This window comes from Poecilia reticulata, linkage group LG17, assembly GCF_000633615.1.
Source record: "Poecilia reticulata strain Guanapo linkage group LG17, Guppy_female_1.0+MT, whole genome shotgun sequence".
NCBI lineage: Eukaryota > Metazoa > Chordata > Actinopteri > Cyprinodontiformes > Poeciliidae > Poecilia > Poecilia reticulata.
The window spans coordinates 27,812,439-27,828,364 of record NC_024347.1 but is presented as its reverse complement, the minus strand read 5'-3'; the positions used below and the strand labels follow the sequence as shown (position 1 = coordinate 27,828,364).

The 15,926-nt window shown below is 39.5% G+C and overlaps 2 protein-coding genes across 2 annotated transcripts in view; one reads left to right on the top strand and one right to left on the bottom strand.

Moving 5' to 3' along the window:
- Positions 1-527: 527 nt before the first annotated feature.
- LOC103479948 (frizzled-8-like) lies at positions 528-4,156 on the top strand. The gene has a single exon (XM_008434666.2). The coding sequence runs from the start codon at positions 858-860 to the stop codon at positions 2,598-2,600; it is 1,743 nt and encodes a 580-aa protein (XP_008432888.1). The 5' UTR covers positions 528-857; the 3' UTR covers positions 2,601-4,156.
- A 7,628-nt stretch (positions 4,157-11,784) lies between these two features.
- Positions 11,785-15,926, bottom strand: part of LOC103479951 (cyclin-Y-like) — a 17,658-nt gene continuing 13,516 nt past the window's right edge. Inside the window, exons 5-8 of the mRNA XM_017309902.1 lie at positions 15,086-15,250; positions 14,694-14,860; positions 14,004-14,166; positions 11,785-13,076 (exon numbers count right to left, since the gene is read on the bottom strand). Of these exons, the coding sequence (XP_017165391.1) occupies positions 12,960-13,076; positions 14,004-14,166; positions 14,694-14,860; positions 15,086-15,250 (612 nt within the window). The 3' untranslated portion in view covers positions 11,785-12,959. The remainder of the gene's footprint in view (positions 13,077-14,003; positions 14,167-14,693; positions 14,861-15,085; positions 15,251-15,926) is intronic.

Here is a 15,926-nt window from a genome sequence, read left to right as displayed (position 1 = left end):
TTGCTCTCATTAAGGAAATTTAAAATCTAATTATATACAACAGATTAAATTAAAAGTACAAGTAATTTTTTCTTGTAAATATCTATACAGTTTTTTTTTCCTTTTTTTCTGCAAGAGTCTGAACACCTTGGACAATAAGTACATCCATTTTGTTTATAATTTATAAAAACGATGTGAACCGCCTTCATATGTCAGCAGCGCTGGTCTCGTTTTGTGCTCTCATGTCCTCATTGTTGCGTTCTGCTGACCTAAAAAGCTCCGTCAGTTGACCTGTTAGTTCACCACGAACAATTGGGATGCCTAACTGCATTCCTTCATAATGTATCTATTGTAACCCACAACGCTCTTCCCAAACAATCACCACACACACACACACAGAGAGAGACAGAGAGAGAGAGAGAGAGAGAGAGAGAGAGAGAGAGAGAGAGAGAGAGAGAGAGAGACTTCTTGTAAAGCGTTTTGCGTAACGTAAACAAGGACAAAGTGATCGTAACCCTTTCCTCCAGGGTGAACATTTTGAGCAAACACCTACAGAAGGAACTCCTGATTGACTTGAACTCCCTTCCTGTCCCTCCGGGGGGAGTGTCCTCTTTCTCCTCATATAAAATGCAGCCCGCCTGTCAGCCACAGAGCATGCATGCACAGACACGGCGAGCACTGACACAAAGGAGAGCGAGGAGGCAGGCAGGATCTCCGGATTACGCGACAGCAACGTTTTCCTTTTGGGTTTATGTGGACTGAAAAGTCCACATAATTTAGTATGAGTTTGACAGACTTTCTGGATTAACCGGACTCCCTTGCAGAGCGCAAGTTTTCTGTCAGTTTTGTCCTGGACTGATTGCGCACAAAAGGCAACGATGGAGGTGCGCGTCCCGGGTTGGTGCGTCCTGTTACTCCTCATCCTGCACTCAACGCGCTGCAAGGCGGCCAAGGAGCTCCAGTGCCAGGAGATATCCGTCCCTCTGTGCAAAGGAATCGGGTACAACTTCACCTACATGCCCAACCAGTTCAACCACGACACCCAGGACGAAGCCGGGCTGGAGGTGCACCAGTTCTGGCCGCTGGTGGAGATAAAGTGCTCCCCGGACCTGCGCTTCTTCCTCTGCAGCATGTACACGCCGATCTGTCTGGAGGACTATAAGAAGCCGCTGCCGCCGTGCAGGAGCGTGTGTGAGCGGGCCAAGGCTGGCTGCGCGCCGCTCATGAGCCAGTACGGCTTCCCATGGCCGGACCGGATGAGGTGCGACCTGCTGCCCGAGCAGGGCAACCAGGACACCCTGTGCATGGACTACAACCGGAGCCAGACCACCACCGCATCTCCCGTGCTGGCCAAGCCGACCAACCGGCCGCTGAAGCCGTACAACAAGAAGAAGAGCGGCTACGGCCGAGGCTTCCCCGGGAAACACAAACCTGCCGCGTCTCCCTGCGAGACGGGCTGCTTCTGCCGCGCGCCCATGGTGCCCGTGACCGCGGAGGGCCACCCGCTGCACAACCGCGTCAAGACCGGACAGATCACCAATTGCGCCATGCCGTGCCACAACCCTTACTTCACCCAGGAGGAGCGGACTTTCACGGCGTTCTGGATCGGATTGTGGTCCGTCCTCTGCTTCATCTCAACTTTTGCAACAGTGGCAACTTTCCTCATAGACATGGAGAGGTTCAAGTACCCGGAGCGACCCATCATCTTCCTCTCTGCCTGCTACATGTTCGTGTCGGTGGGATATATCGTCAGGCTGATCGCCGGACATGAGGAAGTGGCTTGCAGCAGGGAGAGCGGCGCAGAGCACATCCACTATGAGACCACGGGTCCTGCGCTCTGCACCATCGTCTTCCTGCTCATCTACTTCTTCGGCATGGCCAGCTCCATCTGGTGGGTGATTCTGTCCCTCACCTGGTTCCTGGCGGCAGGTATGAAGTGGGGGAACGAGGCGATCGCCAGCTACTCTCAGTACTTCCACCTGGCCGCCTGGCTCATCCCCAGCCTGAAGTCCATAACGGTTCTGGCGCTCAGCTCGGTGGACGGGGACTCTGTGGCTGGGATCTGCTACGTGGGGAACCAGAACCTGGATAACCTGCGGGGGTTTGTGCTTGCCCCGCTGGTCATCTACCTCTTCATCGGCACCATGTTCCTCCTGGCCGGGTTCGTCTCCCTTTTCCGCATCCGGAGCGTTATAAAGCAAGGCGGCACCAAGACTGACAAACTGGAGCGCCTTATGATCCGGATTGGCGTTTTCACGGTTCTTTACACATTCCCGGCCACCGTCATAGTGGCATGCTACTTTTACGAGCAGCACAACAGGCAGACGTGGGAGATTACGCATAACTGTACGTGCGTAACGGACCGCAGCAGGCAGAGGCCGGACTATGCCGTGTTCATGCTGAAGTACTTCATGTGTCTCCTGGTGGGGATCACCTCAGGGGCCTGGATCTGGTCAGGGAAGACCCTGGAGTCCTGGCGGACTTTTTGCACGCGCTGCTGCTGGGGGAGCAAAGCGTCAGCGGGATCCATGTACAGCGACGTGAGTACCGGACTGACCTGGAGATCCGGGACGGCCAGCTCAGTGTCCTGCCCCAAACAAATGCCTCTGTCCCGGGTCTGAGCGCGGCTGCTGAGGGTGCCCTAAAACTGTAAAAAGCCGCTCTTTGGAATATTTTTTATTAGATAAATTATTAAAAACTGAGACTCCAAGATGACGGATTGGCCCTTATGTTATTAAAAAGTTCTGAGACCAGTTTGAACACGTGCTCCTTTGCCTTATCCAAATGACGTACGGGTTTAACTTTGGGGGCGGGGCTCTGACTAATTGTGTCGGATTGTCCATCAGCGTGTTGTAATTAGCACATTAATGAGCGCCTAATGGCTTCTCTTTAAATAATGAGCCTGTCAGCAGCAGCAGAACAATGTACCTGCCCTGAAGAATGCAGAGTCTTATCTGGGATTAAATGAATGCATACATCCGGAGCCGGCCAGAGGCATAAGCAGACTAAGCAGGGGGGTAAAGTATTAACTTCTTTTTTTTTTTTAATGCTCTTACTGTTTATAAATCATGACCTTTAAATGTTTCTGAAATTTAACAGTTCAATTTGGGTTGGGTAAGTTGTCACATCTTCAGTTGGCTGATTTTATGTTAATAGTCGTAATTTAAAAGTCTGCTTAGACTCATACAATCACTCTACCTCTGCATGCAGCTGATGGCATTAATGTGCAGGACTGATCCATGTCTGTATGAGATCCTTCAGCTCTGCTGAATGACTTTTCTGTTTTCATTTCTCTTTGCATTTTGCGTTAAATACAGCCGTTTTAACAGTTAACTGAGCCAGCAGTTAATTACATTCATCTTACTTATTATATATTGTACCAGGCTGCAAAGACCGAATCAAAAATCTTATCAGATAAAAACCTAACTTATCAGATTTGGATAAAGTAAAATAAGAATCTATACAGACACTTGATTGGTAAAAATCATCGATCAGCCTTGAGTGTTTTTAGGTTTTCTTTTTCTCAGAGTGCCAGTCAGACCAGTTCATCAGCAGTCTTGGAAACAATATAATTTAATAATGTTCTGCATTAATTCTCCATTGTGCAAGTGAAATGGTTAAATGTGCATTTACCAAGCTGCTCAGTAAGACATGTAGATGAAAACATTAGCTGCTCTTTCTGATTTAGTCACTGGCCACAATGACAAAACGAGACATTATTTCTCTCACTAACTCACTTTCTCTCCGACAGTCAGCAGAAATCTTTAACTTGACTTGAAACTATGACAGCTACCAAAACTTTCTAGCTGTAAAGGTTTTCTTTAAGCTGCCACATTTGTCGACGCGTCCACTATTGGTTATTCCTCAGGCCGGCCCTGGCTGTGTGTTATACCTGGGGCTCTTCTTCTTCCTACTGTGAAGAACCGCTGTGTCTTAAACATCCAGAATGAGAGCGCTGCGCTTGAAGCAGCCCCAAGCCGAGATCTCGCTCTCCATCCATTCAATGCCTTAAAACTGCCTCATACGGGTTGCATCAGCTCGTATAGAGTGTATTTATATAATTATTGCTGTACATACTTTGTATATTTGTATATGTAATTTCACAAGACTGTAAATATGTATAATTCCCACTTTGATAGAAAACTTTATTTTGAAAATAAAAAGGATTTTAATGGATCTTTTTACTTGTGCTTTATTGCAAAACGCTTGAGTTGTTTTTAATTTGTTGTAATGGTGTAAATATTTGATTAAAACAACTGCAGGTGGTTTTCTTTTTAAATGCATATTTACTATTAATTCTTCATCTGTTTCCATTCAAAAAGTACATTTTGGAGTAAAATGATCTCCTGCTTTTTTCCATGTTTCACACAGGTGTACAAATACCAGTGGAACATATTTCTTGCTGTCCAGATTTAATTGCTTTTGGTGAAATGAAAGCTTCCAAAAATAAAGAAACTTATACGCTTTGCTTATTTAAGGATGCATTAGGTAGACGATTAAATGACTCCAAATAGGATATATTATTTACATTGTAGCCCTTTGAGCCTCAGGCTTCTAATTAAGATGTCAGACTGGAGGGACAGGCTTGTAACCGGCCGGCTGACTCCCTCTGTGCTGCATGGAAAGGTAATTACGGCCCGATCAGTGTGTGGTCCGTTAGACTTCTGCAGGAAAACACTGTCAGTCAGAGGTGCTTTGAGGTCTGGAGACGTTTTGTGTCCAGCGGTTACAAGTGCGCATCAGATTGGGGTTTTTATCGTCTCAGTGAAGAAAATAAAGTTTTCAGATTAACTCAAAAGCCTTAATGGAGCAACATAAATAAACCTAATGAGGTTGAAACTTTTCATCAACTTATGCTGCCACCTTGTGGTGCAATGGTAATAAACTGAAGTGTATTTCTGTTAGTTTTTTTTAAACTGAAGGTGGAAAAAAATTGCATGCTCTAACGTTTAATTTGGTTCTGTTCCTGTAATTTCAGTTTAAAACAGATGTTAAGATGTTGAAAACAAACATTTATTTAGAAATAATTGGGGTTTTTATTAGACTACATTCAATCCAAGTCTTTAATTTTAGTCAAATCAAATGTTCCCATTAAAACCAAAGAAGCGTCTGCAGTGCCTTGGTAAAGGCTTCAGCTGGTTTTATTAGGTATCTACAGATTTAATGTTGAAAGAAAATGATCAATAATTTTCTCCTCTTTTAAACAAAGAACCTGAAGTGCCATCAATCCCCATCTGTATATAAAGACTAACTTTTTGGTGAAGACTTCAGAGATTAAGTAGTGATGCTCTTCATAAATAATAAACTCTAAAACTGCTCATCGCCTTCTCCTCTGTGAAATATGGCCTTGGCAGCATTATGCTTAGGGGATGTTTTAATTTGGCAGAGACAGGAAAGGTGGAAGATGGATGGATATAAATACACGACCTGTTAGACATTGAAAAGGACTTGAAACTGGGGTGAAAGTTCACCTTCCAGAACCACACCATATATATATATATATATGTGTGTGTGTGTAAGAATTATTGAAAATTCAAACCAATATACAACCTCATGCCTGAGTTAAAACTTACAAAATATGTTCACATGTTCTCCTATTTCAATGCAGCTCTAATTACAGCAAAATGTTTTCCTAAAAGAGAAAAATGAACTCAGGCAGCCTGAATGCAGATGCACTCCACACTTTTCAGAGCTTTTGTTTGTTAAATAAACTTACATTTGTCCACCGCAATTCCACTTAATCCCAACAAAATACATTAAAACTTGTGATTGCAATTTTTAAAAAGCTGTTACATATTTTAGGAATAAAAAAGATATATATTTTGTAAGACACAGTAGAGAAGACTGTGAAGTCGCCGCAGGTATTTAAAATCGTCGAAAAAGTCTGTTTTTGTGATCCTGTCTATCTTCCTGAATTTATCAGGGAACTGCAGCTGGTCGGACCTTCCAATGAGAACAAATTGCTCAGTCTGCGCTTGTTAAACTCGAGGCATGCTGCTTTCTTTTCCAGCATTGCACATGTGTGTGCTATTCTCCAGTGGCAGCGACGTGAGCATGTTTCTTCAAGCCCCCCACCCGTCTAAAAGAAATCCACAGAGGAAACGGGTTGAGAGGTCATGCCTGATCCATCTCCTCCCAACATAAACAAAGCGTTGACTTGTCAGCTCAGGAGGCGCTCGTCCCATCCAGCTCCTGTTGGTGCAACCCAGAGAATCCTGCTCCTTCTTCATTAGCTCCAATTAGGCTGTTTATGAATGAAGTCTCTGTGTAATGATCTAATTAGATGTCCTACAGCGATTAGTTCACAATAAATCATGTTAACATGTCTGAATGGCTTATGTGGCCCATTAAAGGTCGCATAGCTACTGGAACGTTACCATTTCACAAAGTATACAAAGCTGGGTGGGAAGTCTTCAGCTTTCACAGACTGCTATTGTCACGTCACGGCTGATTTACAACGCAGTTTAACTTAAACAGACCTAAGTGACAGGTCCTGCTATGATAGAAGATCTTTGCTTGTTTGTGCCTGGAGGCATGAAGGGATGAACCAGAAGACCCGGGAAGGGGAAATGCATTGTTAGGAATTATTAAATTAATGTTTTGTGTGCAAAATATGCTAATATACAATGTATTTGTTTAATTCAAGCTCATTAAAATGTTTTATTTTATTAAAATCTCAAGCTGTTGATCTTTTTTTTAATAAAAGAAATGTAATCTTTTCCAATAAAGTCATATTTTATGAATTCAGATAAGCATAGCTCAGTAACCTAGACCGTACAATTACATATTTCATTTTTTAATTATATTTTACCTTTATTTATACAGACTGTCTCACTGAGATCCAAGAGAAACCTGTCCTGATAAAACAAACAGTAACAATAATAAGTATCTTTTGTATTATAAAATAAATCCTATACAATAACAATGGTGCAAGCTGTAAAATCAACCAGATTTTTGTTGGTACTGGATAAATTGTAGGAACTTCGTGAGCTTAATTTGCATTGTAAAGCTTAAAATACATGGCTAGCCAAATTTATCATAATTATAACCAAGTGTTACTTTAATAAAATACTCAAGTAGAAATAAAAAGTAGTCTTACAAAAATGTCCTTAAAATTTAGAAATGATGCAGACTGATAAAAATAGAAAGAATCTGAGTAAATACTGACAATTCAAAGTGATGAAAGTGATTATGAAAATGGAAATCAAGTAAAAAACATTTTAGGAAATAACAAACACTGATTTGCAAATCTCACTTTTTCACAAATAAAAGCATTTAAAACAAAATGTCACCTACAGAGAGAGAGAGGTAACGTGTGTAAGCCAAAAGAGTTAAAGTTTTTATTTACTTGCCCTCCAATTCTTAGACACAAAGTAAGAAAAAAAAGTACTAAAATAAACACGACAGAGTAAATATAACTCACTAATCACTTTATCTCAGCAGGAAATGACAGTGATTAAAATCCTGCATGTGGCACCAAATTATTTAACCCAGTTTGATAAAGTGACCATCTTTGTTTAGCAGCTAGCGCCACCAAGAGGTGGACAAGTATGACTTCATATGTCAGGGGAGGAATGGTGACATTTTGATTTTCAGTGTAAAAGAAACCTGTTTATTTCTTGTTTTTATTTTAGACTTATCTTTAAGTGTTTCGTTAGATTGCAAATGAAAAAGAGCTGTTTGATATTATAATGTAGCTGGTTGAGTCCTGCACTAAAACCCACCTGACTGATGCTTTTCTGGTGGAAAATATGAATATGATTCACTGAGGAGAATCCAGATTTTATGTAGTTCTCTTTGTACCTACAAATAAAAAGTTACGGCCTTATTTATCTCTTTTGCTTCCCAGATACAAGCTGTGCCAAATGTCCTGATTAGACATGTGCAACAGCTTATATTTGTCATAACAGCTTCAAAAGTAGTTCATTCTGGAGTTTAGTTTTCCCTCAGGTGCAGGAAAGGAACATTTGCAGAGAAAAAACCCACAGGTTCTGCTTAAATACTCTCTTTTCATCTGTTTAAATAAAATCAAATACAGCATCATTGCCTGCAGTGCAGCCAAACGGTCCCTAAAGGGAAACTCTTCAGCTTCAGTTAACACAATAACTGAAAACTATTCAGTATTCATCAACACAACGCTCCTCAATTACTCTGCTGGTCCCACTGCTACTCTTCCATCAGGAACATCAAGGGAAGACAAAATGGATTTTATCCTGTGAGCTGGAGGCACCAGGGACCACCCAGACCTCCATCCGGCCGTTTATCCCACCTCTCAGCCTCGGAGGTGAGGAGCATGTTGTGGGATCGATACTCTGGATGCCTTTGACATCCTCTCTGATGTGCTGCTGGTTGCTGATGTTCTTTTTCCTTTCCATTTTTCCAATCTCCTTCTTCCCTGACTCATGACATCAGAGAGCGCTGCTGCACCTCAGGATGATGCAGGTTGGATTACCTCCAGCTGGGAGGAAGATTGATGTATCGACGTCCAGAACATAACTCACAAATGAAGCTCTTGGTTTCAGAGTTTCATATCTGACACATCAGGATTTTTAAAAATATATAACTTATTTTTGTCATCACTCACCAGTCCACGGTAGGATTGCTTAAACTGGTTAAATTTGAGTTCAACAACCTTATTTTACCCCTTTGTATCGGCAGTTTTATTACTTTGATTTTAAATGTAATCATTACAAAATTTCTATATGTTTAATTTGTTTATCTGATACACGTTTGTTTTAAATCGCTTCAAAATAAAAGTAACTCTGAGTTTAATAGCCTCTGTTGACTAACCGGACACTAGGTGGCAGTATAAGCCACAATCTTTCTGCAAATAAAAGTAATAAGAAGTGAAATTAGAACTAACAGTAAAAAAGAACTGAAGTGGGTAGATGAGCCTAAATTTGAATTCAAGTGTATCATTACTTCGATATGTTGTTAATCAAGTACAATTAAAAAGAAATTACCCAAAAACGTAACAAGTAAAAGTAAAATGTACTTGGTACGAAGGCTGAGTCGGAATCTGATCATAACACCTGCTTAAATTTGCAGAGCAATATGTATTAAAACACACCAAAACAAAATTATGTGCAAATTCTGGTGTCTTACAATATGAAATAATGCCTAAATTAAGAAAACCCTTCATCATAAATAAACTGGTGGTAATGTGATCCTTTTAATAATTCTCTGTCGATTACTTTCTGACGTTTAAAAGTCAAAAGGCAAAGGTCTGCTTTCGTGCTAAGCTGAGGATAAACCCTACAGGGAAGAAGTCTTCGTGTAATTTGAGCCTTTCTGACCTGAATCTGTCCGTCTCGGGGTCTTCAGGTGGTCATGTGAAAGGTCAAAGGTCAGGTCAGGGTGTCTGTTGCAGCAGACATTCGGTTATCCAGACAACAGCTGAGCAGAGAGGCTGCTGTGCTGTCAGACTCTCCAAACTACAAACCAAACATTTCATTATCGAACGCCTTTAAATCTTTTTTATTATTATTTTCAGCCAGCTAACTTTAGCTGATTTGACTCTTTCACCGTTTGTTTTTTTTATTGCAAAATTTACAAAAAATGAACACAGAATTTTGGTTGAGCTGCAACTGTCAGATATTTTACAGGTAAAGAAACCAATACAACAAAATGTTGTTGAAAGTTAACAGTTTGTTCCGGAAATCATTACTTTACTGGTGGAGTGATTTCACACATATTCAGATAACTAAGAATTTGAATTACAACTTGAATTCGCTTGGCTTTAGTGGAGATGTTTTTTTTATTACAACTCTTGAGATAAAACTGCAGAGTATGTAAGTAATGTTTTTAAAATAGTCCCATGATGACCTTCAACATTTCACATGTTAAGACTGAAAAGTCTGAGATGGAGCTTTGGGTTCTTTTTTTCTCGTTGACAGGACATCCTTCCCTGGAATAACCTTGACTTTTTTGTAGCATGTTAGACTTCAAATTGTTTGAAATTGTTCCATAATAAAGTATTGCAACAATTTTACTTGTTTGCCTGTATAATAAGTAATATGCATATGTATGTGAACTAAAAAATAATAGAAAAATGCTTCGTAAAACAAATATAGGCTGTCTAGCAATCCTAAAGTTGTTAAAAATGCACAAATTAGCATCAATGACTCACAGTTACTAAACAAGAATATCTTCTTTTATTACAAAACACAAATCAACAAAACCATAATTTATAACAACCTTTTCTGAGAATCTGTACTCTTTATAAACTGTACAAAGATAATTCATAAAATAAATAAATGCATTTCTAGCTCAGTAATCAGACTAATTCAAAAGAAACAATATATTTGTGCTAATTGAACACAAAATGTTGCTTAATGCTGATAGAATGGATCATTTAACAGAATGAAGATGTTTGTTTTTAGAAAACATTCTGGGGAAAAATACATTTGATGCTTCAAAAGGGTCTAAATTATATCTGATAAAGAAAAGTCTTTGGTTGCTACAGTTTTATTTCATTTTTGTAAAAATCCTTATTGTTTGTTTAATCATGTAAAACAGGAAACAGCTTTGTTTGCACCATTTGTTGAGGTTTTAAACAAAATATATATTTCTCTTTCTCACCCGGCGGTAAAAACAGGGATCCACTAACTGTCAGTAAAACTTATTTTTAATGTAACAGATGATAAGAGACACTGAACAAAGACACATGTAAGACTGGAAACGAGGTGTAGCATGTAATACTGACTAAATAAAAACAGATAACTCTTGTTCCTCTTCTAATGTTTTCTGATCATTCTCCTGCCTTTAATCTGGACTTTAGAGTTGATTTACAGAGATGTTTTTATGTTTCACTGGTTATTTGAGGCCTGCAGCAACACAAACAAAAATAAACTTGAGAAATCTAGAAAAAATGCTTCTGATCCATCTACTATGCAGTTTGTTGTTGAGGTTTATCTTCCTCAACTTTATGACATCACCAAATGACAAATTTGATCATTTCTTACATGAAACTTTCTATTACGTAAAAAGTTCATTTTTGCTTTTTTTTTTTAAATGTCAGGTTATGTAGAGCTTTATGAATATTTTTAACAGAAATTCTGGAACAGGAATTCAATTCTCATAAATTCTTGCATGGATAAAATGCAACCAAGTTGCTCCGCTGTCTGTGACAACAGTAAGTTTTGCTCTGCAAAGGCAGTCGGCATAATTATCTGATGTAGAAATATTACAGCTTGAAAAATTCACAACAATGCCTCTGCATTATCAACTAAAAACATTTAGGTTACTTCACTGGTAGACATTTTCTCTTAGAGGAACCATGATAAAATTAGGCGTCTCTATTGGGTGAGTTCACACTGCAGCCTGAAGTGACCCAATTCCGATTTTTTTTTTTACGTAATGCGTCATGTATATGATCTTTTCATGGCAGTGTGAACAGCACAGGTCGGATTCTCATATCCGATACGTATCCGATTAAAATGCGACCATAACGTCCAGGCCGCATTCATCCGAACTGAACGTCACTGATTCTCAACAAATCTCACTATTCTGCGTCCTGATACGCGCAAGTGGGAAGAAAAACATCAACCATGATGGACTATATGAGGATTAAATTATTAATATGCTGCTCCGGCCGGATAACAACTTCAAATATGTAAGCTAAACTCCACCGTTAGCCTCCATGTTTACTTCCGCAAACACTGAGCTCTTCTTCTTCTTTTTATGGCGGTTGGCAGAACACTGAGAACGCTGACGCTATTGCGCCCTCTAGTGCGCATGCGGGACACTTCAGGTCGTTTGCCCGTTTACACTGCAGAACGCATACAGGTCGCATTTACTGGCAGTGTGAACGGCCCCGGCAAAAACATCGGAATTGCCAAAAAATCGGAATTGAGTCACTTCATGCTGCAGTGTGAACGCATGATTCTCCATCTTAACGCCCTACTTCAAAAAAACCCTGCATTGTGTCTTTAAAGAAACTTTTCAACATTTAAAGTATCGGCTGACCTGTCAGCACAAAATCAATCCTTTGAGAAAATTTCACAAAATAACTCGATTTAGAATTTTTTTTTATTCTGAAAAGAGTTTAACAGAAAGATCTTTATGGACACAAAGAGTCCCGACAAGATGGTTTTACTTCTCGGCTGCTCTATGTTCTCATTAAGGATTAATCCTAATACTTAATGGAGCCAATAAGAGTGAGGTGTTCTGTAGTCCACTGTGAAAAACATGTTAAAACTGACATCAAGATCATAGTAATACTGATAATTGGGGGGGAAAAATATGGATTTTATGTTATAAACACTATTTAGAAAAAAACAAACTTTCCTGCTATTGTTTAACCCAAAAGAAGAAACTGTCACTCATGTCTGAATGAACATTTTTACTAATTTTATCATTCCTGCCACCTTCTATGTACAGTCTGAGCTACTTCCAAATGTTCCCGTCCTTATATATAAAATATGGAGCATCACAGGGAATTGACATATTTAATGTTCTACCTGAGTATTAAGAGGTACTCCAGAAATACTGTAAACCTTCAAGACCACTTTCATTGTTTAGAAGACTATAAAAAGGAAATAAATAAATAAAAAGCTCTATACTAGGCTAATGTTTGAATTGCAGAGCAAAATAAATGATACTCTTTGTACGGTTGTCTGAACAAAATATTATATTAGACGTTTATCTTAAGACAAATTCAGGAGAAGCCTAGAAACATGAGCAGATGTTTCACAGTCATGTCCTGAAAGGCTTCTCCTCACCCAGAACTCGATCCAAAGCTGTTTGTCTTTTCACAGGTGAAAGAAAACTCCAAAATTCCTGCATCTTCCCAGTCAGTAGACAAGTCGAGGCACTGCGAAGGCATCATGTTAAGGAACAAACTTCTCTGGTGTTTTATCTTCCAACTCCAGTGTTGCACATAGATCCATCAAGTTCTGCACTGAGGATCCAGAGGAACCAGAAGGTTTGCTGTCTGTGGTCCAGTCAGTGCCGTGAGGCTCCTGGACGGTGATCAGTGGTTAGGAGAGGATTGCAGGAACCCATCGTCTCCCACACAGGTTGTCCATGCTGGCCGAGCGTTTCCTGGCTGCTCGCCGGATGTCTTTGTATTTGTCATCACAAAGTCTGGAAATTGCCTTTGGAAAGAGGGGAAAAAATCCAGTAAGGATGGGAGAGTTTTGTTTTTGGTACAGCAGGACACACATTTCATCATAGTTAAGCCACTGAGGTTATTTTGTAGAAATGTAACTAAGAATCTATTTTTTTCTTGTCTTAATGATTTGCCTCGGCTGAGGATTAGGGCCAGTGAATAAAAAAGTCAGAAATCTGAAATCATAGTTTGTTTTGTCCAATTTGCCGCAACTAATAAGATACCTAAAATTTTATGAAATTTTGTCCCATTTTGAAACTCCGAAGCTTCTAGAAAACTGCTGTTAAAGATATGCAGTAAAAGCAAACATGTAACCAGTTAAGCCAAGAGGTTTATTTGCACATTTTCTCCTTCGTGTCCCACCAGATTCACATGGAGACATGGCGTCTTATTGTGTAAGACGCCATGTCATTCATACCCCAAGAAACAACAATTCAAAGTGTTTGTGATATTATAAAAATAACAAGTTATACTGAGTACATTTCTTTAAATAAACCACCTTGTCAGAGCAGCTTCTGCAAAAATAACCCAAACGATTGGTTGACTTTAAGGATTTTAGCGCACCGGCTTCTAATAAAAGAGTACTGAATGCTCCCTCTTTTCTTTGTTTAATTTAATTGTGCTCTTTGTTTAATGATAATAAACATCAGAATAAGAAAAAAAAGCTTCTTCTTTCTACAACAGACTTCAATGAAAACAATATATGTTACTTGATGACAAGTAAAATGGTCTCTACCTTATAATCATCACATGCCACATTTAGGTTACATACTGCAACAATGTTTGTTTAAAGAAATATACATTTTTATTCTTTGATCCCACCAGATTTAAGAAATTCCCCAAAAGCCGCCTTAAAGCAACTACAGCAGGATAATAAAACACATTGCTTCCTTCTGGATGAAAACGTTCCCACCTCTAACTTCTGGGCCTTTTCCCTGCTGAGCGGCTCCAGCGGGAAGCTTAGGTTGTTGGACTCTGACAGCGATCGCAGGTCGAAGTAGTACTTGGCGTAGACGCTGGACGGAACGTTGATGTTGAACTGCAGCAGCTCCAGGAACTGGCGCTCCAGTTCATTCCTGGTTAAAAATAAGAAACATAAAACATTCGATCTTATTCCTGAATTACTAAACGTAGAATATTTTTGGGGTAAGAAAAACAGATCTGAACGGCTCTCCAGCTATGCTTTAGTTTGTCTCTTTTTTACATAAATTGTTCACATTTAAAGTTCCAATGAATACTTGTTTAATTTTACATGGTGTGATTTCGAACTGTGGTGAGTTTTGCACGTTTACAGAAAAAAATGAGATTCTTTAAAGTAACATAAAATACTGCACTGCTTGCTCTTGCATGCAAATAAATCCAATATGTTTTTTTTTTTTTTAATTAGCTTAATTTAATTTACATCCATCCAACTTATCCAGTCTGCATCGGCAACATCTTCCAAAAACTGAAAGCTTGAAACCCGTCATTATTTTCTGATTATGCTAAACTGTTCCTAAATTCTGTTTTCTTCGCTATTAAAGCCTCACAATGCTCTGTGCAGCTTGCACTCGAATGTGGTCCTTTTAAATCGAACCAAAGAACGCAGACAGAGTTGACTCACATGTCTTCCACGGTTATGTCCTTGAGGATCTGACAGTAGTCGACGTTCCAGACAGCCTGGTCATCCCAGACCTTTGAGGCGAGCAGAATGGCGCCCAGAACAATCCTCTTCCAGTTTCCAGGACAGATGTCAATCTCTGCGTAGGTCAGCAGTCGCTCCAGGTACACCTGCAGAACCAAATCAGTGCAACAAGAACATTATTTTACTCATGCAATTTTATGCCTGAATAATTTTGCAAGTATTCATTCACTCTGTGCTGAATTCCTCCTGAGAACCTTTGCAAAAAAGGTTAATGCACGTTTAATGCAAAGACCAGGGGAAGTAATTTTCCAGATTTTGTTTTACATTAAGAAACAAGTTGGGTATGTTTGCAGTATGATCAGAAATCTCACCAGTGTGACGATGGCACATTCAGCAGTGAGCTGAGCAGCGCTGAACAGGGTTCTGACGAAGCGGTAGATCTGCTTCTGCTCCGGGTCATGCTGGTTGTAGTCCAGCGGAACCTCTGATTTCTGGAAGACAGGAAGCAAAAGATGGACAGAAATGAGAAAAGGAAGTTATTAGTAACCTAAAAGCTCTTACACTTCAGGATATAGTTTAATAAAATATGAGAGCTGGCACCGAAATCCATAAGGATTTAAATAATGATTGAAGAGTTTACCCCCAGATTAAATAAACTCTTTAATAATCCTATAAATAAACTTACTAACAAAACATTCCTCACATTTTACCTTAAAAAATCATTTATATCACAACTCTTTTTCACTTTTGTCACCGTCTGACAAAAACATGCATGAATATTAAAGAACTACATTTTTCCTGTTATAAAACTAATACAAAATTCTGTGAAATCCCCTTTTGTTGCAATTATACTTGCAAATCTTTGAGATGTCCAACTAACTTTTCATATCTACATATAGAAGACTTTCCCATTTTGTCTTGCAATATAAGATTACCTGCTTGTGCTGAATTTTACTTAGGAATAAAGGACGGTGCATGCAAATACGTCACACTTTTTTAATCATTATTTGTAACAATTATATATTTGGATTGTGTTTCTTTCACTTTTATCACATAAAATCTCAACTGAATTCACTAGTTTATGTTCACTAGTTTATGGCTACAATGTTAGAAAACATGAAAAAGTTCAAGTGATATGAACTTTTTTCACATCACAACATTGTGTCGGGATGAGGCTCAGTGCCTCCAAATCCGAGGCCATGGTCTTGAGCC

Coding starts and splice junctions, on each gene's coding strand:
- LOC103479948 (XM_008434666.2), top strand. CDS start 858: ATGGAGGTGCGCGTCCCGGGTTGGTGCGTCCTGTTACTCCTCATCCTG.